The sequence below is a fragment of the Oratosquilla oratoria genome, chromosome 1, assembly GCF_046742065.1.
Source record: "Oratosquilla oratoria isolate Oo_2021 chromosome 1, ASM4674206v1, whole genome shotgun sequence".
NCBI lineage: Eukaryota > Metazoa > Arthropoda > Malacostraca > Stomatopoda > Squillidae > Oratosquilla > Oratosquilla oratoria.
Window position 1 is genome coordinate 133,869,053 of NC_134777.1, and position 26,850 is coordinate 133,895,902.

The 26,850-nt window shown below is 37.1% G+C and overlaps 2 protein-coding genes across 9 annotated transcripts in view; one reads left to right on the plus strand and one right to left on the minus strand.

Moving 5' to 3' along the window:
- Chi (LIM domain-binding protein 2 Chi) overlaps nt 1-26,850 on the minus strand; it is a 499,269-nt gene that overhangs the window by 128,111 nt on the left and 344,308 nt on the right. The gene's annotated exons all lie outside the window — the stretch shown is intronic.
- Nucleotides 8,101-10,985, plus strand: LOC143031383 (zinc finger MYM-type protein 1-like). Its single transcript, XM_076195125.1, has 3 exons — nt 8,101-8,565; nt 9,347-9,486; nt 9,615-10,985. The coding sequence occupies exon 3, from the start codon at nt 10,147-10,149 to the stop codon at nt 10,870-10,872; it is 726 nt and encodes a 241-aa protein (XP_076051240.1). The 5' UTR covers nt 8,101-8,565; nt 9,347-9,486; nt 9,615-10,146; the 3' UTR covers nt 10,873-10,985.

Genomic DNA, 26,850 nt, shown 5'->3' on the forward strand with positions numbered 1-26,850 from the left:
ATAGATGGATCATCTCTTCTTCTTCTCTAATCCAGTGTTGGTAGTTCCAATTTGGATAATCTTTGTATGTTAATTTGGAAAGAGCTGGTGTCAACTTTGTCGTTGCTCTCTGTATTCTAATTTCTTTATATTCTTTTTAGTACAGTAAGTCCTAGTTATACAATACATATGCATTCCTGAAAACCTTACCACAAATTGAAATTACTGTATACTGAACCCATTATAACATGTAATAATAGGATATGGCAGATGTACCTTCTCCCTGCACTTTCCTCTTCAAAATATCTAGCGGATACCGTATCTGTGATTTTTTTCTTACCATAAATCGAATCTAGGGTAGTAATTACCTAATATCGTAACTGTGAATTTACCAGATAAAGAATTACCATATAAGGATGACTCACTGTACTGGGTGTCCATAGTGTCGCTGCATATTCCAGTTTTGGTCTTATTAATGTAACTAATATTTTTTTAATAATTTCTTCATCCAAACAGTCAAATACCACTTTCATTGACTGAAGGTTTCTCCAACTATTTTGTTGATATGTTTATCCTGTGTCATGTCTTTGTTGATCATTACTCCAAGGTCTCTTTCTGAGTTCACTTTATTTCTTTTTCACCAATTTTATAATTTCTTGATATTCTATTTTTACATTTTCCAAACTCCATTATACTACACTTCTTGATATTGAAGTTCACTTCCCACTTTTGAATCCAATTCCAGATTTTGTCCAGGTCTGATTGTAATGATTCACAACCCTCCTCTGTGCTTTCTTTCGTATTTTTGCATCATCTTCAAAGAAATTAATATAACACTCCACTCCTTCATCCATGTCATTTATATACATGGCAAACATGATTGGAGACGGCACCGACCCTTGTGGGATACCACTTATCATTTCTTCCCATTTCCCATGTAACTGTATATGTTTACCTAGTTGTATTTACCTATTTGTATTTTATAGGAAGGAGAGCTATGCTTCTGGTGTACCGTTTTCATATCTTGTTTTATCTAGACTGTTTTTAAATTCATGTATCATTTTCATACGCACCACATTTTCATCTAATTGTTCCAAACATCTATTACCCTGTGGGGAAAGCTGTTCTTCTTCAGGTCTTTTCTATAATTGTCTTTCTTGATTTTCTTTCCGTGCCCTCTTGTATCTCTACTATCCCATTTTATTGGATCCTCTCTAACAATAATTTCTATGACTTTCATGATTCTATAAATAGTTATCAAGTCTTCTCTCTCTCTTCTTTGCTCTAATGTCTGTAGCTCAAGTTTTGCTAGTCTCTCCTCATATGATAGTTATGAGAGTGTTGATGCATGCCAATTTCATAATTTCTCTTTGTATTCTTTCGAGTTTTGTTATACATTTTATTGTACTTAGTAACCACATCATTGCTACATAATCCAATTTTGATCTTATCAAAGTGACTAGTATTTTCTTCACCATTTCTTCATCCAGATATTTACCTAATTGTATTTTACGGGACGGGAGCTATGCTCGTTGTGATCCATTTTCGTATCTCTCCACATCCAGTTTATTTTTTAACTCTTGTGTAGTTCTGGCATTCACTGTTTCACTGCTTAGTTTGCTCAAGACATTCACTCTTTGCAGGAAACTGTTCTTTTTCAGGTTTCTTCTGTAACTGCCCTTCTTTAGGTTCTTATCGTGTCCTCTTGTCCAATTTCAATAGGTTATCTCTATTGAGAACTTCCATCCCTTTCTTAATTTTGATGGTCAACAAGTTGCCTCTTTCCCTTCTCTGCTCCAATGTTAACAGCTGTAATTTCTCCAATCTTTGTTCATATGTCAAATTTGATAGTGTGGGTGTCATCTTTGTCACTGCTCTTTGGATTCTTTCTAATTTCTTTGTGCTTGGTGCCCACATTGGTATAGCATATTCTAGTTTCGGTCTTATCAATGTAATAATTATTTTCTTAACCATCTCCTCATCCATGTAGTCGAAGGCCACTTTCATGGATCTTAAGAAGTTGTAGGTCTCTCCAAATAACTTGTTTACATGTTTGTCAGGTGTCAAGTCACTTGGGATGATTACTCCTAGGTCCCTCTCTCAGTTTACTTTTTTACTACTTTGTTTCCAATTGTATATTCTCCTGAAACTCTGTTATTGCCTCTTCCAAAATTCCATTATGCTACATTTCTTTATGTTGAAGTTCATCTCATATTTCCGGCTCCATTCCCACTTTATCCAGGTCATCTTGTAGCAATCTCCAATCTTCTTCTGTTTTCACTCTTTTGAGTAATTTGGCATCGTCAGCAAAAAAGTTCATGTAACAATCTATTCCTTCATCCCTATCATTTATGTATATGGCAAACAAAGGAGCCAAAACAGAGCCTTGTGGGACGCAATTTTTTACATCTTCCCATTTCGAATTTTTGTCCCTAAGTACCACTCATTTTTCTCCAGTTAAGAAGTCCTTCACCCATTCCAATAGTTTGCCTTGAATTCCTCCTATTTTTTCAATTTTACTTATTAATTTTTGTGTGGTACCTTATCAAAAGCTTTCTGCAAATCCAGGAAGGCGCTGTCTGCCCATCCATCTCTTTCTTGTATTCTCTCAATTAGTCTCGAGTAAAAGCAGAATAGATTTGTGGTGCATGATCTTCCACTTCTAAAACCAAATTGTTTGGAGTTTATCATTTTATTTTCTTCCAAGTGTTTGGCCCATCTGTTCCTGATAATCTTTTCACATATTTTTGCAAATGTATTTGTGAGGGACACCGGTCTAAAGTTTGTAGGATCTTCCCTGTTTCCTCCTTTGTGTATTGGTGTGTGTATGTATTTACCTAGTTGTATTTTATGGGAAGGGGAGCTGTGCTTGTGGTGTCCCGTTTTCGTATCTCATTTTATCTAAACTATTTTTAAATTCATGTATTGTTTTTGCACACACCACTTTCTCATCTAACTTGTTCCAACTATCTATTACTCTGTGAGGAAAGCTGTTCTTTTTCACATCTCTTCTATAGCTGTCTTTTTTTATTTTCTTTCCATGTCCTCTTGTATTTCTGTCATCCCATTTTTATCAGATTCTCTCTATCAGTAATTTCTATGCCTTTCATGATTCTGTAAATAGCTATCAAATCTCCTCTCTCTCTTTTTTGCTCTAGTGTCTGTAGTTCAAGTTTTGCTAGTCTCTCTTCATATGATAGTTTTGAGAGTGTTGGTGCCAATTTTGTAATTGCTCTTTGTATTCTTTCAAGTTTTTTTATGCATTTTTTTGCACTTGGTGACCATATCGTTGCTGCATATTCCAATCTTGGTCTTATCAGTGATTAGAATTTTCTTCACCATTTCTTCATCCAGGTATGTAAATGCAACTTTGATTGTTCTTATTAAATTATAGGTTTCTCCAAAAATCTTATTTATATGTTTTTCAGGTGACATATTATTCATAACAATGACTCCCAGGTCCTTTTCATTTTCTACTTTTTTTATTCCTTCTTCTCCCAATTTATATGATCCTGTTATTCTGTTTTTACTTTTTCCAAATTCCATTATACTACACTTTTTTGTATTGAACTCCATCTCCCACTTCCTACTCCATTCCTGTACTTTATTTAGATCTCTTTGTAGTGATTCACAATCTTCTTCCGTGTTCACTTTTTTCAATAGTTTTGCATCATCTGCAAAGAAGCTCATATAGCTTTCAATTCCTTCATCCATATCATTAATATATATAGCAAACATTATTGGGGCCAGAACTGTTCCTTGTGGAACACCGCTTATTACTTCATCCCATTTTGAGTGTTGATCTCTTATCACTACTCTCATTTTTCTTTCTTGCAAAAAGTCTTCCATCCAATTTAGCAGTTTGCCCTGTATTCCTCCTTCAGTTTCTAATTTCTTAAGCAACTTCTTATGTGGTACTTTGTCAAAAGCTTTTTTTAGGTCTAGAAATGCACAATCTATTAATCTTGAATAGAAACATATTAAATTGGTGACGCATGATCGTCCTTGTCTGAATCCAAATTGCCTTGGATTGAGCACATTGTTTTTTTCTAAATATTTTACCCATCTATTTTTGACAATTCTTTCACAAATTTTTGCTATTGTACTTGTTAGAGAGACTGGCCTATAGTTGTTAGGGTCTTCTTTATTTCCTCCTTTATATATAGGTACTATATTTGCTTTTTTCCAATCTTCTGGAACTTTACCTTCTTTCAAGGAACTGTTTATTATGCTATGTATTATGTCTGTCAGTTCATTCCTGCATTCTTTCAAAATCCAGTTTGCTATTTCATCTGGTCCATGTGATTTTCTGACATCAAGATTACTCAAGTGGTTCAATATTTCCATCAAGATTACTCAAGTGGTTCAATATTTCATTCTTTGTTACTTCTATTTCTTTCATAGGGGGGACTTTCTCTTTTCATTTGATCTCTTCAGGTTGTATGTTCTAGTTCATTCCTGCATTCTTTCAAAATCCAGTTTGCTATTTCATCTGGTCCATGTGATTTTCTGACATCAAGATTACTCAAGTGGTTCAATATTTCCATCAAGATTACTCAAGTGGTTCAATATTTCATTCTTTGTTACTTCTATTTCTTTCATAGGGGGGACTTTCTCTTTTCATTTGATCTCTTCAGGTTGTATGTTCTCCCTTGTAAACACTGATTTAAAATGTTTGTTCATAATTTCCGCCATTTCAATTTCCTCTGTGTATTCAACTCCTCCTTGTCTTAATTTCTCCAAATCTTGTTTGTTTTTCAGTTTGTTGTTTACAAATCTGTAGAATAGTTTTGGTTGATCTTTACATTTTTCTGACATCTTTTTCATATTTTCTCTTTTCCTCTCTGCACGCTTGTACATATTCATTTCTATAACAAGTATATATTTTCCATTTTTCTGGTCTTTTGTTTTTCTTCAATTTGGTCCAAGCTTTGTCTCTTTTGTCTTTTATCTCCCTACAACTTTTGTTGTACCAGCATTTTACATATTCTTTTTCTTGTTTTTGTCTTGGGACATACTTTTCTACTCCTTTTTTTATAGATTTTTGTCAAAATATTCCATTTCTCTTCTACTGTTGTATCTTTGTGTATTCTTTCCCAGTTTTCATTTTGGAAGAATTCTCTTATTTTATCAAAATTTGTTTTTTCATACATCAATCTTCCTTTTCTATATTGTTCATTTCTTTTCATGTATTTTTTCTCATTTAGTTCTAGTTCTATCAATATGTGGTCACTTTTGCTTATTGGTGCCTGGTATTCTATCTTTTCCATTATTTTAGGTTCTGATGTGATTATTAGGTCTAGTCTCGATGGTTCTTCTTCATTTCTATACCTAGTGTTCTCTTGGATCCATTGTGTCATTGTGTGGTCAATAATCATCTCAAGTAGAACACTTTCCCATGAGTCTTCTCCACCCTTTACGGTCATCTCTTCCCAGCATATTTCTTTGCAATTATAGTCGCCCATCATAACTATTTTTCCTCCATCTTCCATTATCTCGTTTAGTGTTACTCTTGTGTCTTCTAACATGCTTTTATGTTCATTCTCTTCCCATGAGGCTGTTTTTGGGGGCACGTAGTTTATTACAAACTTTCTGCTCTTCTTATCTCTATCTTCTACTTCTATCATAATCATCTCTACTCTATTCTTCCCATATGTGACTCTCTTCATGTTTATATCCTTCTTAGTCAGGAACAAAACTCCACCCCCTTGTTTTATCTTTCTGTTTCTAATCCAATAATTATATGCATTGTGTGCTATGCTGTTGGGTGGTAGTGGGCCTTTTAATTTTGTCTCAACAATTCCCATTATGTCCGGATCTTTTTCTTTCAGATATTTGTTCAGTTCATTCAGTCCTGTTATTAATCCATCTATATTTGTGTAGGATACTCTTAACTTTCTGTTATTTCCATTGTATTCTCTGTTTCTTTTGTGTTTCTCTCTTTTATGTTCCATTTCTTCAATTTCATATTCACTACTCTCCAGTAGAATTCTTGTTTTTCTGTCTCCGTTCTGGTCTCGTTTTTTTTCTTAGCTTCATGTCTATTCCTTATTTCCTCCTCTCTTTCCTCTTTATTCATTTCCCTTTTTATCCATACCTTTTTATATTGTTCACTTGTTGCTAGTTTCCCTGTTTTGGATAAGATATTCTCTGCCGTCGTTTGTGACCTGAATTTAATCTTAATTGGTCTGGTCTTGTCTGTACTATATTTCCCAAGCCTGAATTTCTCTTCGATTTGTTTTATTATTTCTGGCTCATCTTCCTGAACTAATTCTAGTAAATTTCTTACTTTTTCATTTTCCTCTTTGGTTCTTGTGGTTCTATCTGCGTTATGTTTCTCTTCCATTCCTAATATAATTATACATTTCTTTCTATCTGGTAAGTCTCTTACTATATTCTCCTTCTGTCTCATCACTTTAATAACTGAGTCTTCAGTTTGTTCTTTCATTTGCTGTTTGATTATGTCAGTAAATGCAACTTTACTGTTTTCTTGAATTTTTTTCCAACCCTCCTTGTTGTCCTTATTATTCTCCTTTAAGACTTTATTCTCCTCTTTTACTTCTTTTAACTGTTTTTTTAATTCTTCAATTTCCTTAGTTAAGTTTTTGTTCGCCTTCTCTAGTTCTTCCAATTTTTCAACCCTCTGCACAATGTTGTTAACGTGACCGAACCTAAGAACCCAGTGCTCGATCATTTTATCAATCTTCTCTTCTAGTCTTGTTAATCGGGGGGGGGCGTCCCCCCCACCCTCTTTAAATCCCTGGAAAATATTCTCATCACCTTCTACTGTATTGATCTTATCTATACTTCTGATCTTTACATTTTTGTTAGACATTTCGTCGTCGCTAAATTGGTCCGGACCTCTTTTGTTTAGATGGCGTCTGCCTGCCTGGGCCAAGTCCTCACCTTCCTCATTTCCTTCCATTTCCCTCAGTAATCCCTCCCCTTCTCCTTTTTCCTCACTTTCCCCTACACCACGAGCAATTTCCCCCCACCCTGTAAATACAATAGGTACTTCCTTTGCTTCGGGATCCACGAAATTTAACTTTTTCTTCAGAACGTCCTCTAAGCCGTCCGTTCGTTGAAGTGTGTGTGTGTTTGTATATGTATATATGTGTGTGTGTATATATATATATATATATATATACACACACATACACGTAATGTATGTACATAAAATAAAGTACAAGAGAAAAATAGATGGTAGAAACTGTGGCAGTCGAAAATATCCCCAGCCTAAAAATATTTCAAGTTCTTCCAGAAAAACAGACCAAACAGAAACAAAAGTCTGGAAGTAAATGTAGCAATGGAGTCAATTACTGTGACTGCCACATAACCATTTGAAGAGTGCAATGTATACTAACATGTAAATAAGCATGAAAAAAGAAAGAAAGAAAAAAAGTGATAAAATACATCTGCACAAGGTATACATAAAACAAACATGTTAACTTAAAAACCATTGTTGTTTTCCTACAATCTTCTGAATGCCAACAACATATGAATTCCTTGTGAAGATTCATTACCCCAACAAGTATATTTCTTAGCATGACAAAAATAAATAGTGATAGAAAGGAAATACAATAATAAATATTAGTATGCAAGACTATAAAGTTGTTGATAATTGATTCACCATTATCATTTCACTATTGTCTGCAGAATACTATTGATTACTCTTGGATTTTCCTGTAAAGATTCATGGTAAATAACACAAGACCTGTCACATAACCACAAAAAATTATATATCTACAGTGCTTCTGACTTTTGGAAAAAAAAAAATATATATATATATATATATATATATATATATATTGCACAATCATATGATCTTTTATATCACACCAAAATTAATAAGAATATGGTACACATATACATACACCAAAATGCACTTTCTCCTTTATAAGGTGGAGTCAGCCAAACCAAGCACCCACCCCTCACCCATGTTTTTGTCCCTTTTAACTTAGCTCCTCATAAACATAACATAAGAACATAAGAATGAAGGAGACTGCAAGAGACCATAAGAAGCCTACACTAGGCAGCTCTGTATCCATCACCACCTGTCATCCCCATCCATAAAGTTGTCTAATCGAAGGGTCATTTACCCCCTCAACCCCCACCCAGGTCAGAAGCAATGTGGGAAGACACAGTACATCTAAGGCAGGGCCTAAGAGCCGAAAACCCTTACCACTTCACCACCTCCCTCACTATCCACCCAAAAACATAGCAAACAAAAAGAAATCACTTCAGGTCATGTCAATTTATCAGCCCAACCACTCTCCACTTGCACTCATATCCTGCCCTCTCACTTCCCTGCTCTACATACACCCACTTGCAGGGCCGTTTCTAGCTATAGGCGGTATAGGCGATTGCCTAGGGCCCCCAACCTACCAGGGGGCCCCCGGCCGGCCCAATGGCTAGGTAACGCTACCGAAGGTCAAATATGAGCCTGTGCCTCTCCCGCCCGCCGACGCAAATAAACAACATGCCTCTTGCAGTGTTTGTTATTGTTTGAAATGTTTTGATCGTCTGCTAAAAATACTATCTTGTTAAAAATCACCTACATCTTATTTAATCTAAAGATATAATATGGTAAGCATTAATTGGCTTTATTTATTCATTTATGTGTTCACTAAGCTAGGGCTTATGGCTACAGATGTTATTAATTGTTGATTACAAACTCTTTTTGGCCATTAGCTTACTATTCTTTGTCCAATTGTTTGGCTTTATTTGTCACTGGAATTGGCATCACCAGCATTCTTGTTTACTCTTTGGTCGCTTCATGCTTAGCTTCTAATAGTGTAAATTTGTAAGTTTGTGTGTTCTATGACTGTAAGTTGGAATTCCTTTTATTATATTTGTATGCACAATAGGAAATGTTTGTATTCTATGGAATGTTTACCTTTTCCACCTTTTTCAATATTCAATGTTCATATATGTTCAATTTTGTTTATTTTGTATCGATATTTTATCCAATCCCTTATTCATTTATTCGCTTATTTCTTTATTATCAAAATTATTATTTATTTTCTCACTTCACCTACCTAATGAAAAAAAACACTAGATGGCAGGACCGAGGTTAGCTCAAAAGGAAGTGACAGAAATACATGAATTCTATTCCGTTTGTCGTGTGGTACGTTTCTCTAGTTCGTATATAATATTAAGATAACCACAGGCTCAACAATCACCCATCTGTTCACCTTTCAGGTCTACCCGAATTTCGTGTATGTAGAATTATATTTATTAAGGGGTATTTAAAAGATATCTGATATCTGTGTTAGGCCTACACTGATAAAAATAATCATATTTATTCTACTCGAATATCGTGTATGTAAAATTGATTCCATGTATTTATAAGGTTTTCACTTAACAGATTTCTGTGCTAGGCCTACATTAGACTCTAAGACTCGCCAATCATCATTCCCGTAATGGCATCAAAACGAATTTATCTCAGCGGAGCAGAGAAACGAAAGAAAAAGAAATTTGACGAAGAAAAATGGTCAAAAGAAAAAGGTAATTCATTATCGTTTATTTAATAATTTAAAGAAACATATTAAAGTTTGGTTTTATTATGTTTTCTGAATGGTGAGTATTATTTTAGACTAAAGCCTAATCATCTAAGGAAATTTGTAATTTTGCAGGATCAATTCTAAAATATATTGGAGCTCCAGACAGCAAGCCAGAGGAATATTCTGAACTTCCTGAACAGGATGCTCCAGTGCCATCACATTCATCAGGATCTGTCCAGGAAGCTGTACTGCCACCAAAACCACCACATTCCCCAGAACCACAGAAGGCATCATCTACTTCTGAGCAGCCTCCCATTTATTCTAAACCACTAGATCCTGCTAACTGGCCAACCATTCTGTCTGATGCATTTAGAACGGATGCAGTAGGTAGAGGGCCATTTCAGATTAGTTCTGATTTCACATTTCCCAAAAAAGAAGACGGAAGAAGTTTTCATTATCATTATTTTTGTAGAACATTGGTTAATGGAGAAAAGATGAAGCGGACTTGGCTTATCTACTCAAAAACAAAAAGTGCTCTCTATTGCTTTTGTTGTAAATTATTTTCAACCAAAGAACAAAAGTTAGTGACAGAAGGACTGACAGACTGGAAAAACATGGCACACTTCTGAAAAGTCATGAAAGCAGTCCAGCACACATAGCGCACATGGCAACCTGGAAAGATTTACAACTCCGTTTGCAAACTGGAAAGACAATAGACCAAGCTGAAAGAACACTATTGGAGGCTGAAAAGAGGCGCTGGAGAGCTGTCCTGACTCGCTTAATCGCCATTATCCAATCCTTAGCCGAGAGAAATCTTGCATTTAGAGGTTCATCAAACACGTTACACCAGCAGAATAATGGGAATTTTCTAAAAGAGGTGGAGCTGCTTGCTAAATTTGATCCTGTCATGAAGCAGCACATTGAGCGTGTTGAGAGTGGCCAGTTCAGTCATTCCAGCTACCTTGGAAATATCATCCAAAATGAACTTATTGCTTCAATCAGTACTAAAATAATGGACACAATGGTGACTGAAGTTAAACAGTCCAAATATTATTCAATTATTTTGGACTGTACTCCCGATGTAAGCCATCAAGAACAGATGTCAGTCGTCATAAGGACTGTCAAAATGGATAAGAAACCAGAAATTAAGGAACATTTTATGGGGTTCCTTGTAGCTTCTGAAACAACAGGTCTTGGTTTGTCATCTCTAATTATAAAGAAACTGACGGAACTGAATATTCTCCTTGAAGATTGCAGAGGACAATCGTATGATAATGGTGCCAACATGAAAGGGAGAAACAAAGGAGTTCAAGCCAGACTTCTTGAGAAGAACCCTCGTGCACTCTATGTTCCATGTGGAGCATATCTGATGCAGCAACAGCTTCAATAGATGCCACTAGCTATTTCGGTACTGTTCAGAAACTGTACAACCTATTTTCAGCCTCACCACAAAGATGGGCAATCCTAAAAGATTATGTCACTGTTGCACTCAAGACCTGGAGTGACACAAGATGGGAGAGCCGTATTAATAGCATAGAAGCTGTGCAGTATCAGGCCTCTAATATAAGGGAAGCTTTGTTGAAGGTCAGGGAAGTGTCTGATCCTCTGACCAAGGTTGAAGCCCAAAGTCTGGCAGAAGAGGTGGGGTCATACCGATTTATCATTTGCACAGTCATATGGTATGACATTCTACACATTGTGAACCATGTCAGTAAGCTCCTGCAGTCTCCTAAAATGCAGCTTGATGTGGCAGTTGACCTCCTTACTAAAGCGAAAACATCTCTGACTAACTACAGAAGAATTGGATTCACTTCAGCTCAAGTCTCTGCTAAAGATATGTGTGAGGAAATGAATGTAGAGGCTGTACTCAAAGAAAAGAGATTAAGAAGTACAAAAAGACACTTAGCTTATGAGGCCGCAGATGAGCCCATTGCAGATGCAATGAAGAGGCTAGAAATAACATTCTTTAATGTTGTTGTTGACACTACCATTCAATCCTAAACAGATAGATTTAAAACTCTGAGTGAAGTAAGAGACCAATTTGGAGTGATGCTCAATTTCCAGAAACTGGATGATCAGTCATTGAACAACCAGTGTGACAAACTATGCAAGACATTAACCTCTGGAAATGAAAGTGACATTGATGGAAAGGAACTGGCTATGGAAGTTAAACACTTACCAAGTTTGCCCTCAGACGAAATGACTGCTCTTGAGCTCCTCACCTTTATCCACAAAAAACATTTTGAGGAATTGTATCCCAATCTGTGGGTTGCACTGAGAATTGCCTGTACTCTGCCTGTGACTGTGGCCTCAGCAAAGAGGAGCTTTTCAAAGCTGAAACTCATCAAGACCTATTTAAGATCATCTATGGGGCAGGAGCGACTCAGTGGTCTTGCAATAATCAGCATCAACCATGAAGTGGGGAAAGATGTGTTGTATGAAGACATCATTGATGATTTTGCTAATAAAAAAGCCAGAAAGCAGAGATTTTGAGCCCAATACAATGCAGTTGGTGGTGGTTTGTATTCAGAGACTGTGATGTTAAGTTACTACTATTTTGGAGTGTGGTTTGTATTCAGAGACTGTGATGTAAAGTTACCAATATTTTGAAGTGTGGTTTGTATTCAGACTGTGATGTTAAGTTAAAATAAATGTTTAAATAAATAAATATGGTGTAATAGTTACTTGCATCCTTTAACACCATCAAAAGATATAGAAGTCGTTTAATTACGGTTTGGCAAACTTCACCGGTATAAATGAAATACCAATCTGTCTATCTCTCTAACTTTTGAGGGCCCCTAACTGCCTCTTGCCTAGGGCCCCCACAAAGCTAGAAATGGCCCTGCCCACTTGTACCCAAGGCCCTTCTTATCCACACTCCCCACCCCACCACCTACTTTCATGATCATCCCTAACTGCTAACTTCCCATCCCCCTTACAACCTCCATCACACCCCTACAATATGCTCAAATTTCTCCACATCCCCCAGACTCTAAGTCCCAGCCGCATATAGTATAAGCAAGATTAAAAGAATACAAAGGGCAACAACCAAACTAGTCCCCAGCCTGGCGGACAAATCATATGACAAATGACTACAAATACCGGTCTGCCAACTTTGAAAGGTCAAAGAGAAAGAGGTTTATTACAGTACTCAGGTCACTAATGGGGATTGATTGCATTGATAGAAGAAATCTCCTGATTAAAGATAGGAGGGCTTTAAGAGGTCATGGAAGTAAATTAAAAAAGACCACATGTCAAAAGGATATGAAAAAATACAATTTTACATATAATGTTTAAATATGTGGAATAGCCTAGGTCAGCGTTTTTCAAACTGTTGGTCCTGACTCTTCAGTGGGTCACAAAAAAAATAAAATGGGTCACAACAAAAAAGAAAGGAAATAAAAAATACAAGTGAGAGCAAGGCAGAGGAGGAAGAGATGATGATGAAGAATTAATGTTTCCTGAAATATCTCTCTTATTTATATCTCTCTTATTTCTTTCCCTCTCCCTTTCCCTCTCCCCTTCTTTTCCTTTTTCTGTATCTCTCTCACTATATTTATATGTATATATATATATAAGGTTGTTTCAATATTAGAACAACCTTATTTTATGAGTAATGATTGAATAGCTTGTTGTCGACAGTTCCGTACCAAACATTAAAAAAAAAAAAAAAAAAAAAAAAATCCGTCTTTACCTTTTATATTCCTGCCAGTCTTTACTAATTTTTTAGTGAACTCGGACTTACTCTCCGCACTTTAAGATATCATACTATATCTAGTTTTTTATTATATGTATGTGTGTGTATTTACCTAGTTGTATTTTACAGGATGAGAGCTATGCTTGTAGTGACCCGTTTTCGTATCTCTCCACATCCAGTTTATTCTTAAAATTGTGTATAGTTTTGGCATTCACTGTTTCTCCATTCAGTTTGTTCCAGACATCAATCACTCTATGTGGGAAGCTATTCTTTTTCAGGTCTCTTCTATAAGTGTCCTTCTTTAGTTTCTTTTTGTGTCCTCATTTCTCTTCTGTTCCACTTTAATAATTCATCTCTATCGAGAATTTCCATCCCTTTCATAATTCTGTAAATGCTCAATAAATCACCTCTTTCTCTTCTCTGTTCCAGTGTTGACAGATGTAATTTCTCCAATCTTCGTTCATATGTCAGATTTGACAGAGTAGGTGCCATTTTTGTCACTGCTTTTTGGATTCTTTCCAATTTTCTTGTGTTCTTCTTTGTGCTGGGTGCCCACAATGTTGTGGCATATTCTAGTTTAGGTCTTATTAGTGTAACCACTATTTTTCTAACCATCTCCTCATGTATGTAGTCGAAGGCCACTTTCATTAATCTTAGTAAGTTTAAAAGTCTCTCCAAATAATCTATTGACGTGTTTATCAGGTGTCACATCACTTGAGATGATTACTCCCAGGTCCCTTTCTGAATTGACTTTTTTAACTTGTTTCCAGTTTTGTATTGACCTGATACTCTTTTTTTGCTTTTTCCAAATTCCATTATGCTACAGTTCTTGATATTGAAGTTCATCTCACATTTCTGACTCCATTCCCATATTTTGTCCAAGTCTTCTTGTAGCAATCTACAATCTTCTTCTGCTTTTACTCTCGAGTAATTTGGCATTGTCAGCAAAGAAGTTCATGTAACAATTTACTCCCTCATCCATATTATTTATATATATGGCAAACATTATAGGAGCCAATACAGAGCCTTGCAGGACGCCACTTCTCACATCTTCCCAGTTCAAATTTTTGTCTCTAAGTACCACTCTCATTTTTCTTCCAATTAAGAAGTCCTTCATCCATTCCAGCAGCTTACCTGTGTGTGTATTTACCTAGTTGTATTTTGTGTGAGAAGAGCTATGCTTGTAGGGGCCCACAGTTGTATCTTTCCGCATCCAGTTCTTTCTTAAAGTCGTGTAAAATTTTAGCACTCCCTGTTTTCTCTTTCAATTCAGTCCATGTATCTATCACTCTATGTGGAAAGCTATTCTTTTTCTGATCTCTTCTGTAACTGTCCTTTTTAAGTTTCTTCTTGTGTCCCCTTGTATTTCTATTGTCCCATTTGAGATCATCCCTGTCAAGGATTTCTATGCCTTTCATAATTCTATATATGGATATCAAATCGCCTCTTTCTCTTCTTTGTCGAGTTTTTAAGCCTAAAAAAATCTTTCCAAATCTAGTGGTCGACTTATAGGGCGGGGCTAAAATGCAAACCTTTACCAACGAGTTGTAAACAAGAGGTACACGCATATTGCCACCCTTCGTAAATTACTTTTCTCCCTCCATCATCCATTTATTCCGCTTTGAACAAATATTGTCTTTAAAGGGTTTATTTAGACAAACATCGAGAGGCTGAAGCACAGATGTTAATCCCCCTGGAATCACGGCAGTTGCAGTATTGCTTCGCTGCAGGTGTTTCTTGACGTTTTCTGTTAAGTGAGAACGAAACATGTCCCACACTAACAAGATCCTTTCAATTCGTAAACCACCTGGACGCCTATTCCTTACCTTGTCGATCCATAAATGGACCCCACCTTCATCCATCCAACCGTTTTCATGTAAGTGGACAAAAACACCTGGAGGAAACTTCATATTTGGCATGGTTTTTCTTTTAAATATAACCATTGGTAGCGTGACATCACAGATTGTTTACACTACTAATGCAAATGGCGGGTGTGCGGTACAGTCATACTGTGTTTTACAATAAAATAAGTGGAATATGCAGCACTACTATCTAAAAACTACTTGGAATGATCTTCTATCTATGGTATTACGGTAATATTTCATAGGAGGTAATGTTGACTTGATGAATTTTATGTTCATAAGTTATACCGATACAATATGCGGTAACTGCTGGTGTTTGCTATACAACTCAATACAAAAATGTATCATATTATTATAGTTTTAGTTCATTTACCGGTAGACCTAGGTAAGTTTATTATAGCTATATTTCATTTACTGGTAGACCTAGGTAAGTTTTGGGCCACTGGTAGCCCACCATATGTTTGGGGTTGACCTATATGGTAGGTATAGGCCTAAGTCAGAATTTTGAGCTAAAAATCTTGAGGTCGACTTATATGCCAGGTCGACTTGTACGTCGCAATTTACGGTACTATTTTTAGTTTTCCTAATCTTTGTTCATATGTCAGCATACTGAGTGTTGGTGCCATCTTTGTTAGTGCTCTTTGAATTCTTTCTAGTTTCTTTATGTTTTTTTGGTACTGGGTGACCATAGTGTCGCTGCATACTCTAATTTTGGTCTTATCAGTGTAACTAGGATTTTCTTTACCATTTCCTCGTCCATGTAGTCAAAGGCCAATTTCATTGATTTTATTAAGTTGTAGGTTTCTCCAACTATTTTATTTACATGTTTGTCTGGTGTCATGTCATTTGAAATGATCACTACTAGGTCTCTTTCTGAATTTACTTTTGTAACTTCTTTTGTTCCAATTTTGTATTTGCCGGATATTCTATTTTTGTTTTTTCCAAATTCTATTATACTACATTTTTAATGTTGAAATTCACTTCATTCTTTTTACTCCAGTTCCAGACTTTGTCCAGGTCTCCCTGAAAAGATTTACAGTCTTCTTCATTACTCACTTTCTTCAATAGTTTTGCATCATCTGCAAAGAAGTTCATGTAGCATTTAATTCCTTCATCCATGTCATTTATATAAATAGCAAACATTATCGGAGCCAATACAGAGCCTTGGGGTACTCCACTTATCATGTCTACCCATTTTGAGTTCTTTTCTCTAGGTATCACTCTCATTTTTCTTCCTTTCAAGAAGTCTCCCATCCATTCCATGTATATTTACCTAGTTGTATTTTACTGGACGGGACCTATGCTCATTGTGACCCGTTTTTGTATCTCTCCACATCCAGTTTAGTTTTGAACTTGTGTATAGTTCTGGCATTCACTGTTTCACTTTTCAACCCATTCCAGACATCAATCACTCTGTGCGGGAAACAATTCTTTTTCAGGTCTCTATTGTAACTGTCTTTCTTTAATTTCTTTGCATGTCCTCTTGTTTCTCTCTTATCCCATTTTAGTAGGCCATCTCCATCAAGAACTTCCATCCCTTTCATAATTCTGAATATGGTCAACAAGTTGCCTCTTTCCCTTCTCTTCTATAATGTTGACAGCTGTAATTTCTCCAATCTTTGTTCATACGTCAAATTTGATAGTGTGGGTGCCATCTTTGTCACCACTCTTTGGATTCTTTCTAACTTCCTTGTGTTTTTCTTTGTGCTCGGTGCCGACATTGATATAGCATATTCTAACTTCGGTCTTATCAATGTAACAATTAAAAATAATAATTTCTTAACCACCTCCTCATACATGTAGTCGAAGGCCACTTTCATTGATCTTAAATTGTAGGTCTCTCCAAATAATTTATTTACATGTTTGTCGGGAGTCAAATCACTTGAGATGATTACTCCTAAGTCCCTTTCTGAGTTAACTATCTTTAATGCTTTGTTTGCCATCGTATATTTTCCCGAAACTCTATTTTTGCCTTTTCCAAATTCCATTATGCTACATTTCTTGATGTTGAAATTCATCTCGTGTTTCTGGCTCCATTCCCATACTTTATCCAGGTCATCTTGTAGTGATCTGCAATCTTTCTCCATTTTCACTCTCTTGAGTAAATTAGCATCATCGGCAAAAAAATTCATGTAACAATTTACACCTTCATCCATATCATTTATGTATATGGCAAACATTAACCCCTTCCATACGGTGCCGCACACGTAGGCGTCATGAGGAGCAAGTGGATTCGCGACGCTGCCATATCGGCGTCTTGATTATATTTATTGTAGTCGCCCCTGTGTTTTTACATTCTCCCAAATGCGCCCTGAATCCCATTCTCTGTGGTTTTCAAAATTCGCGGGTGAAAGAGAGAACGATCGATATAAGCGGCGACTATATTTTATGATGCGAATATTATTTCGTTACGTCATACGGCTGGCATTGGCTGCTGCCCGCGAGATTTAAGTCCCGTACTGAAGTGGTTAAAGGAGCCAAAACAGAGCTTTGTGGGATGCCACTTTTTACATTTTCCCATTTCGAATTTCTGTCTCTAAGTACCACTCTCATTTTTCTCCCAGTTAAGAAGTCCTTTATCCATTCCAACAGGTTGCCTTGAATTCCTCCTATTTTTTAAATTTTGCTTATTAATTTTTTGTGTGGTACCTTGTCAAAAGCTTTCTGCAAATCCAGGAAGGCGCAGTCTGCCCATCCATCTCTTTCTTGTATTATTTCAATTAGTTTCAAATAAAAGCAATTAGATTTGTGGTGCACGATCTTCCACTTCTAAAACCAAATTGTTTGGGGTTTATTATTTTGTTTTCTTCCAAATGTTTGGTCCATCTGCTCCTGATGATCTTTTCACATATTTTTGCTACTGTGCTTGTGAGGACACCAGTCTAATGTTTGTAGGATCTTCCCTGCTTCCTTCTTTATGTAATAGTACTATGTTTGCATCTTTCCAATCTTGTGGTACCTTTCCCTCTTTTAGTGAGACATCTATTATCTTGTGTATCTTATCTGTCAGTTCGTCTATACACTCTTTCAATATCTAATTTGCAATTTCATCTGACATCTAGGCTTTTTATTTTATCTCTTATTTCCCCTTGTGTTATTTTTATTTCCTTCATCATGGGTGAACTTTCCAATTGTTCATCCTTCCAGGGTTGAGAACTCTCAATTGTAAAGACAGACCTGAAATGTCTGATCATAACTTCTGCCATCTCTGTGTCATCTGTGTACTCTTTATCTCCTTCACCCAATTTAACTACCGTATTTTTCGGACCATAAGGTGAGGGCAAAATCCTTAAAATTGGCCAATATCAGGTGGTGCGCCTTATTGTGAGGTGCGCCTTATGTGTGGCTTCAGTGCAAAAAAATTCCTCAGACAGTAACGTACTATTTTGACACGTTTCGTAGCTAGCCTGCCGACAGCGACAGTGCATAGGCCTAGCAAAAGTTACAACCAAGTAATAACCAAGATGCATGTATCTTTACAAGAAAATTGCGGAAACTTTGACAGTTTTCGAGTCCATGCCACCGCATTCATTCACGCTATCATGGCTATGACATGATAGCGTCCACAACACAGACAGCCATTTTGCATTGGTCTAGTCTCGCTCCACTCCGACTGTACAGGTACACCTCACCTTACGTCGTTAATTGGTTCCAGGAGACACGACGCAAGTCGAAAAACGACGTAAGTCGAATTTGCTTACAAGTAGGCTAGGTAGGCCTGGTGTAGCCTAGGCTAAACTGCCAATAGCCATTTTTCAGTACTTTATTTTACTTTTGATTGCATTTTTTATTAAACAAGGTTAATAAAAATCTATTTTAAGTTTCCAAACAGAACATTTATTTATCATTTTGTAATAAAGTATAAAAAAGTACCTGTACTTAATCATCAATACGTACAATTTGCTGTACTTTATGAATGCATTGTCAATTACATACGGTGAAACAAAACAAAAAACAAATAAATAAAAACTAGTTTAAGCTTACAATCATTTTGTAATAAGTGAAAAATTGAATAAAGTATTTTTAATTTACCAATGCAGTACATACATTATGTCGATGTTTACGCGTTGCTATTTCGCGGTGCTGTACTCTATGAATGCATTGTCAATAACATACGGTAAAACAAAACAAAAAACAAAGAAATAAAAACTATTTCAAGCTTACATATAATCATATTGTAATAAGTGAAAAACTTTAATGTATTTTCAGTTTACCAAAACAGTAGATACAATATGTTGATGTTTACGTTGTAGACGTAGATGGCTGGGGATTGTCGACATCAACATCAGCTGATTCTCGTCGTTCGACGTGTAAAAACTGGTCAAGAGTGCCTTGAACCGTCTTCTTGTTCTTTTCTTCAAGGATTAGATTATAAGGAGCAAAAGCTTCATAACAAGCCCCCATTATCTTGGAAAAGCGTTGAGCATTTGGATCCATATCCTCAAACATAGCAAGACCTTTTTCGATGTGTGCAAATGCTTCCTCCATTTTCTTAATGGTGAAGTGGCGTGGCTCAGATTCATCATCCTCTTCTTCTTCTTTCTTTTGTTGCTCCTGAAGTTCCATCAAATCCTTGTTCGTCAGTAACTCCTTGTCTTTTTCAAATAAATCTGTGAAATCCTCTTCCTCCAAATTCATATCTAGCTCTTTGCTCATTGTAACCAAATCTTTGTTGACAACAACAGTATCGAAGCCCTTAAACTCGTGCACAAATTGCGGGCATAGCTTTTTCCATACACCATTCATAGCAGTGCTCTGAACATCATTCCATGCTGCTGCTACATTCTGTAAAGCTTTGTAGATGTCATATCCCTTCCAAAAGTCGCGAAGTGTGATAGACTCATCCATTTCAATTGCAGCTATTGCTTGCCATAGCGTACGCTTCATATAATAATGTTTGAAGATAGCAATTATCCCCTGATCCATTGGCTGGAGAATAGACGTAGTGTTTGGGGGGAGGTATATGACGGTAATGTTGGGGTGAAAATCTGCGATGTTTTGTGGGTGGCCAGGAGTATTATCTAAGATAAGTAAAACCTTAAAAGGAATCCCCTTCTCCTTACAATACTTCTCTGCTGCTGGGACAAAATGATTGAAAAACCAATCTTCGAAAATAACAACAGTGACCCAAGCTTTTGAGTTAGCCATCCATATAACAGGGAGAGATGCTTTGGGTATATTCTTCAGGGCACGGGGGTTGTGTGCATGATAAACAAACAGAGGCTTTAATTTAAAATCTCCTGCACAGTTACCTCCCAACATTATGGTCACACGTTCTTTTGAGACCTTGTAACCTGGAATCGTTTTCTCTTCCTTGGAAACAAATGAACGATCTGGTAATTTCTTCCAATATAATCCTGTTTCATCTACGTTGAAAATTTGCTCAGGAAGAAACCCGTTTTCTTCGATGATTTTCTTCAGTGTAGCAGGAAATTCCGCTGCTGCTTGTTCATCAGCTGATGCGATTTCACCTTGTCTTTTAAGGAAGTGATCATTTCTCCTGTTTTTATATCTCATAAACCATCCAGGACTTGCTTTGAAATCTACATCTTTCTCATCTGGATATTTTTCCTTTAGGTCCTCAAACAAAGACAACGCTTTTTCCTAAATGAGCTCTTGACTAAGATTCGCATTCTGACGATTCCTCCTATCAACCCAAATCGAAAGAAGATTTTCCATTTCTTCAAATATCTTACCTCTTTTCTTGTTGATGATCACGTTCTTCATCAATGGGGCTTCAGATGTGACATGTGTTAAAATCTTGTCTTTATTATGCACAATCGTTGATACAGTTGTCCGACTTACTCCAAAACATCGTGCAATCGATACAACTTTTTCACCATTACAATGACGTTTTATCATCGCCATTTTCTCCTCCAGCGAAAAAGCATGACGCTTAGCACTTTCACTAGAACTTTTCTTAGGAGGCATGGGGGCAAATATTACAGTTACAAGTGAATGTTAATGAGAAAATTGACAAAACTTCAGTAAACAGATAATAATCCAAAAGAATTGCGGGAGTCGAGACGCCGCTTACGGTAAATACGTATTGGCAGTACCGTTGCGATTTCATGTTCTAGTGGACTAGGCCATACTACTTTATGGTATATATTTTAGCAGTTACTGAATCTTTATATAATTTTACATGCTTTTATTCATATTTATTGTAACATGAATTGCTTGAAACGCTTGAAACGTTTTTTGGTGTTTATGCGATTCCATTATTGGCTGACCGACGTAAAGTCAAGTAAAACGACAACTTGAATTTTTTTCCATATTATTTTTGAAAACAGACGTATCTTCGAAAACGACGTAAGTCGAGGTGTGCCTGTAGTCATTTGGGTATTTTTTTTAGTTTCGACGATGGGCGCAATAAAGCAATAGAAAATTAATTATCAATTTTGTAAATTAAAATGTATCAATGTAATATGCAATTTTGTGGGCAGAAATGAAAATAAAAAATACCTTGCTACAAGCAAATATGCTAATGAACGAAGTCAGTAGCATAGGATCGGGATGCCATCTTGTCGTCTGTCAATTGACGGCCTTGGTACTTCCGACAGTACCTCGCTGCAAGAACTTTGTATACCCCAGAAGCTGAGAGAGTGGTTGAAAAGCCCGCCAACGTCTCTCACGATGACGACAATGAGGACGAGCCGGATGACATTTAATTTGTAGGTAATGATTTATTAAACACAGGTCAGGTTAGGTTAGGTTAAATGAATTTATCATCCTTTCATTTCTTCAATGTCGGCATCTATTATAACAAACATGGCGTACCATTCGTCCGACACGACTTCGTTACTTGCGAAATCTGTTTTAGCACCTTTTTTGTTTTTTATTTCCACTCACAAAATTGCATATTACGTTGATACATTATAATTTACAAAATTAATAATTAATTTTCTAATGCTATAGTGCGCCCATGATCGAAACTAAAAATTTATCGTCATTTGTAATAAATCTTGTGTTTTTAAGTGAATAGAGAATTCCGGGAATAAAACTGCTAATGTTGGTTTTATTCCCCACAATTCCCGTAACATGTTTATATTGTTTTTTTAGGGGTATTGGCAGGGCAGACCGTCCATGGAGGTGGTCTGATTTCACTGACCAAAAAAAAACAAAACAAAAATCATTTATTTTTGTAATTTTGCTAAATCCCAACCGATTTTTCTCATTCAACAATGAAAATGTTCAGTTCTGAATGCACTCACATATGCATGATTATCCAATGACGAGACCAGGTGCGCCTTATAATCACCCGCGCCTTATGTAAGGACGGGGAATAGCAAATTACGGGTGCGCCTTATGGTCTGAAAAATATGGTATGTCATGCTTGTCTTTTATTTTGTCATTTACATATCTATAAAACAGTTTCGGTTGATCCTTACATTTGACTATAATATCCTTTTCATATTCTTTTCTTTCTTTCTTGCGTATGTTTACATATACATTTCTAAATGTTTTTCTATCTTTCTTCCATTTTTTCCATGCTTTATCTCTCCTGGCTTTAGCCTCACTACATCTTTTGTTAAACCAACATTTTATGTAAATCTCTTTTTGTTTCTTTTTTGGTATATATTTGTTGACTCCCTCTTTATAATTTTCTTTAAATATGTTCCATTTGTCTTCCATGTTTGTTTCCTCTTTTGACAACCTATCCCAATTTGTGTTTTGGAAAAATTTCCTTAGCTTTACAAAGTCCGTTTTGTTGTACATAAATCTTCCTTCACTCTGTTCTTTTAATTCAAACTCTATTAGTATGTGGTCGCTCTTTGCAATTGGTGTTTTATACTCCTTTCTGTTTACAATGTCAATATTAGATCTAAGTTTTGATGGTTCGTCATTATTTCTATATCTAGTATTTTCCTTAACCCATTGTGTTAGAGTGTATACACACACACATTATATATTATACATGTATATATATATATATATATATATATATATTATCATTATATATATATCTTATTACACCTAAGTATTATAGTTCATGATGTAAACTGTGGTTCTTGATGTGGGAAAAAAAAAAAAAAAAACACACACACACTGGCCTATGTGATATAGCCCAAGCTCAATACATGAGTTCAAATCTAAATATGATAACTGGAAATCAAAGATTTAGTTGGAACTATACATGAATTTGAGTCCAAGTGTATTAGAAAATTAGTGAATAAAAGACTGGACCTATCATGCACTGCTCCTTTCAGGTAAATTTGGTAAATACTACACCCTCCCTTCATCTATCCCCAAACACCCAAACCCATGACACCTTCCACTTGCTTACCCTACTCCACAACTCACCAAAACTCCTCCACTCCCTGCAACATGTGACCCCAAAACTCATCATATCCTCCAGCCTTTACCTGAAGACCCAACTACAACTCTTTCCACCCTCTCCTCATTTACACTTCATCACCCTACCCCTGCCCACACCCAATCCCCACCTTCTCCCTTCACACACCCTCCCAAACTCCACCATTAGTTGAGAGTGGTAGGAAGAGGAGAGTAGTCAACTATTTTCAGTTTCCCCATGTGTGAAAAAGTGTAAGAAATACAGTTAACAGAGACCCTGAGCACAGTCTGGGGACCAAGTTTCATTCACCTCTTGATTGAGAGAGGTGAAGGGGTTGACAGGTTTTGAAAATGAGCAGCTTCTCTGTCCATCTTGAAAGATCACATGTCATTGGTCCCTGGGAGAGATTACAATGTACAAAATAAAGCACTGAAAATAATAACATGATGCACCAAAACCACTCCAATAGAACAAAGTCACAAAGAAACCAAAATACTTGCACAGAATATCGTATGAAAATAACAGACATATAGTTCAATGCAAGAGCCCTCATCACTACTTGTCCATCTCATAACATAAGCAGAACCAAATGAAGAGAGAGAAAAACACTACACCATCAGCATACTATTCTTCAACAGTCTACCACTTGCACCACAAAACACATCCAAAACACTTTACTCACAGATCCCATAAGTTATTCAAGACTGATTATCAAGCTTCTTGCTTTGAAGTTTGAGAATTTGAATGGGTGGCTCACTCCCTTATCAAAAGGTAAAAGCTTTTGGTATATAGACTGAGGAGCAAACACACCTATCCATCAAACCCCTCCAGATATTAACCCACAGGAAAATCTATCTCAAGAGAAGTAAGAACCATACTGTACTTGCACAACTGCATTCAGGTCACCATCCAGCACTAGAATAATACCAACTAAGATTATATCTGGCTAAAAAAACAAACTACCCCAGGTGGAACAATCACACAAATACACGAAACACTTCAAAATAGACTGCTCCACCTTAGTCATACTTAACAATGTTACTTCTTTGACTTCTGGGCCTGTCCAGTAGCTGTTGGATTGGCACCAGTAATGTTTTTACTTATATATGTATACCTATGGCTCACCACCCCTCCCTCCCTCTTCTCTTGGTTCCCCCTGGATGACAGGTCATCCCTGCATCTCGCCCACTGCCCTGGGTCAGAAGCAATGTAGCAAAACAGCACATCCACAGCAAGGCTTCTTCACTCTCTCCATTTCTAATTCTAACATGCCTACTCTTGTAAAAACTTTTGATTGCTCTTAACTTTCCTCTTATCCCATATATCTGCAATACCTCCTTCAGTGCCTTCCTGTTTACTCTGTCATAAGCCTTTTCCAAATCCATAAAGGCCCAAAAAACATCCTTACCTTTTCCCAAAGTTTTCTCACATATCTGTTTTACCACAAAAATCTTATCTACACAACCCCTACCTGTCCTAAACCCATACTGTTCCTCTCCTAATCATCTTAATCAAAACCCTCCCATAAACCTTCCTAACTATGCTCAACAAACTGATCCCTTTGAAACTATTACGCTCACACTTGTTGCCATTTCCCTTGTAAAGCAGAACTATGCAGGTACTCCTCCAGCACTCACCCATTATGTTTCTATTACTGCCTTTGTTGCATTACCATTACCACCCCACCTCCATCTCATTACTGTTGCATTACTGTTACCCCCACCTCTGCTATGTTACCTTTAGCCCCACTTCTGTTGTGTTACTGTTACCCCATGCCTCAGCCGCATCACTATTACCCCTTGCTTCCATCACGTTACTGTTACCCCCTGCCTCCATCACATTACCATACCCCCCACCTCCATCACATTACAGTTATCCCCCACCTCCATCACATTACTGTTACCCCCGCCTCAGTTCCTGTACTGTTACCCCCGCCTCAGTTGCTGTACTGTTACCCCCCACCTCCATTGCATTACTGTTACCCCCACCACCTCTGTTGCTTTACCATTGCCACCTCCATCACATCGTTACCTCCACCACCTATGTCGCATTACAATTAGCCCCAACACCTCGTTACTGTTACCCCCAACGCCTCCATTTCATTGCCATTACCCCCACCGCTTCTGGCGCATTACCATTACCCCCACCACCTCTGTTACATTACCACTACCCCCACTGCCTCCGTCACATTACAGCTACCCCCACCACCTCTGTCATATTACCATTACCTCCACCACCTCCATCACATTACAGTTTCCCCACTGTCAGTCACATTACAGTTACCCCAGCCAATTACCCGTCTGGGGTATTGGCTGCATGTTGCTACATGATGTGACAAAGTAGCATACAGTTGATACTTTAGGGTCTATGTGGGGTGCCCCTACAGACCAGAGCCACACATCATTTTGTCTGTGATAGAGGAGGACTCTTCTCACAGAGAAATGATGACACTTTTATTATACTGCTACTGTCCCTCCGTTATGCTGTCCCCCAATCCCTTGTTGCTGTCCTGTACCATTTCTCTGAATATTCATTTCCTTGTTTTGCCTACCCTGTGGTGGGGTAAAAGAATGCTGCCACCAAGTATTTCCACTTGGATTGTAAGAGGCAAGAAAATTGGGACGGGGATTAGGACTAGGCATCCTTCTCCCTGTAGCCCCACAGGGGACATTCCTAAAAAAAGTAGTGGCATAAGAGGATCTAGGAGTTTTCCAACCATTACCCTTAGGTTTGGGTATCTTAATATGTGTGGATGTGGTACAGATGAGAGTAAAACGGAAGAGATAGGTAGTATATTTGTGAGAAGAAAGATGGATGTGTTGGCTTTGAGTGAAATTAAGTTGAGAGGGAAGGGCAAGAGTGAGTTTGGGAGTGTAGTTGGGAGGTTCTCAGGAGTGAAGAGAGGGCAAGGGAGAGAAGGTGTGGCTATACTAATAAGTGAAGAGATACGTAAATGTGTAGTGGAGTGGAAGGAGGTTTCTTCAAGGTTAATATGGATGAAGGTGAAACTGGGAAAGGAGATGTGGGTTTTTGTAAGTGCATGTGGGCCTGGTAGTGAGAAGAATGTAGAAGAAAGGGAGGCTTTCTGGATAGATTTAAATGAGTGCATAAAGGGATTGGGGAGGAACGTCAATGTAGTAGTACTGGGAGACCTTAATACTAGGGTAGGAAATGATCCAATTGATGGAGTGGTTGGGAAATGTGGAGTTCCAGGAAAGAATCATAGTGGAGAGGTGATGACTTCAAATAGTGTTTTGGAAGAAAGTCAAACATAAGTACACAAGGGAGAGGGTGGTGGATGGAAGTGGCAGATAGAGCATTAATGGACTATGTAGTGGTAGATAGGAGTTAAGAGTAGGGAGAGTTTAGGATGTACATGTTCTAAGGGGAGACAGTTGGGGGATATCAAATAATTTTTTGGTGGAGGGTAAGCTGAGAGTGGAGGATAGATGGAGAAAGAGGAATAGGACAAAAGGTAGGGAGGTGCTTAGAGTGAACTGCTTAAATGAGAAG

Excerpts from the sequence above, each read along its gene's own strand:
- LOC143031383 (XM_076195125.1), top strand. The coding sequence starts at position 10,147 with ATGGCAACCTGGAAAGATTTACAACTCCGTTTGCAAACTGGAAAGACA.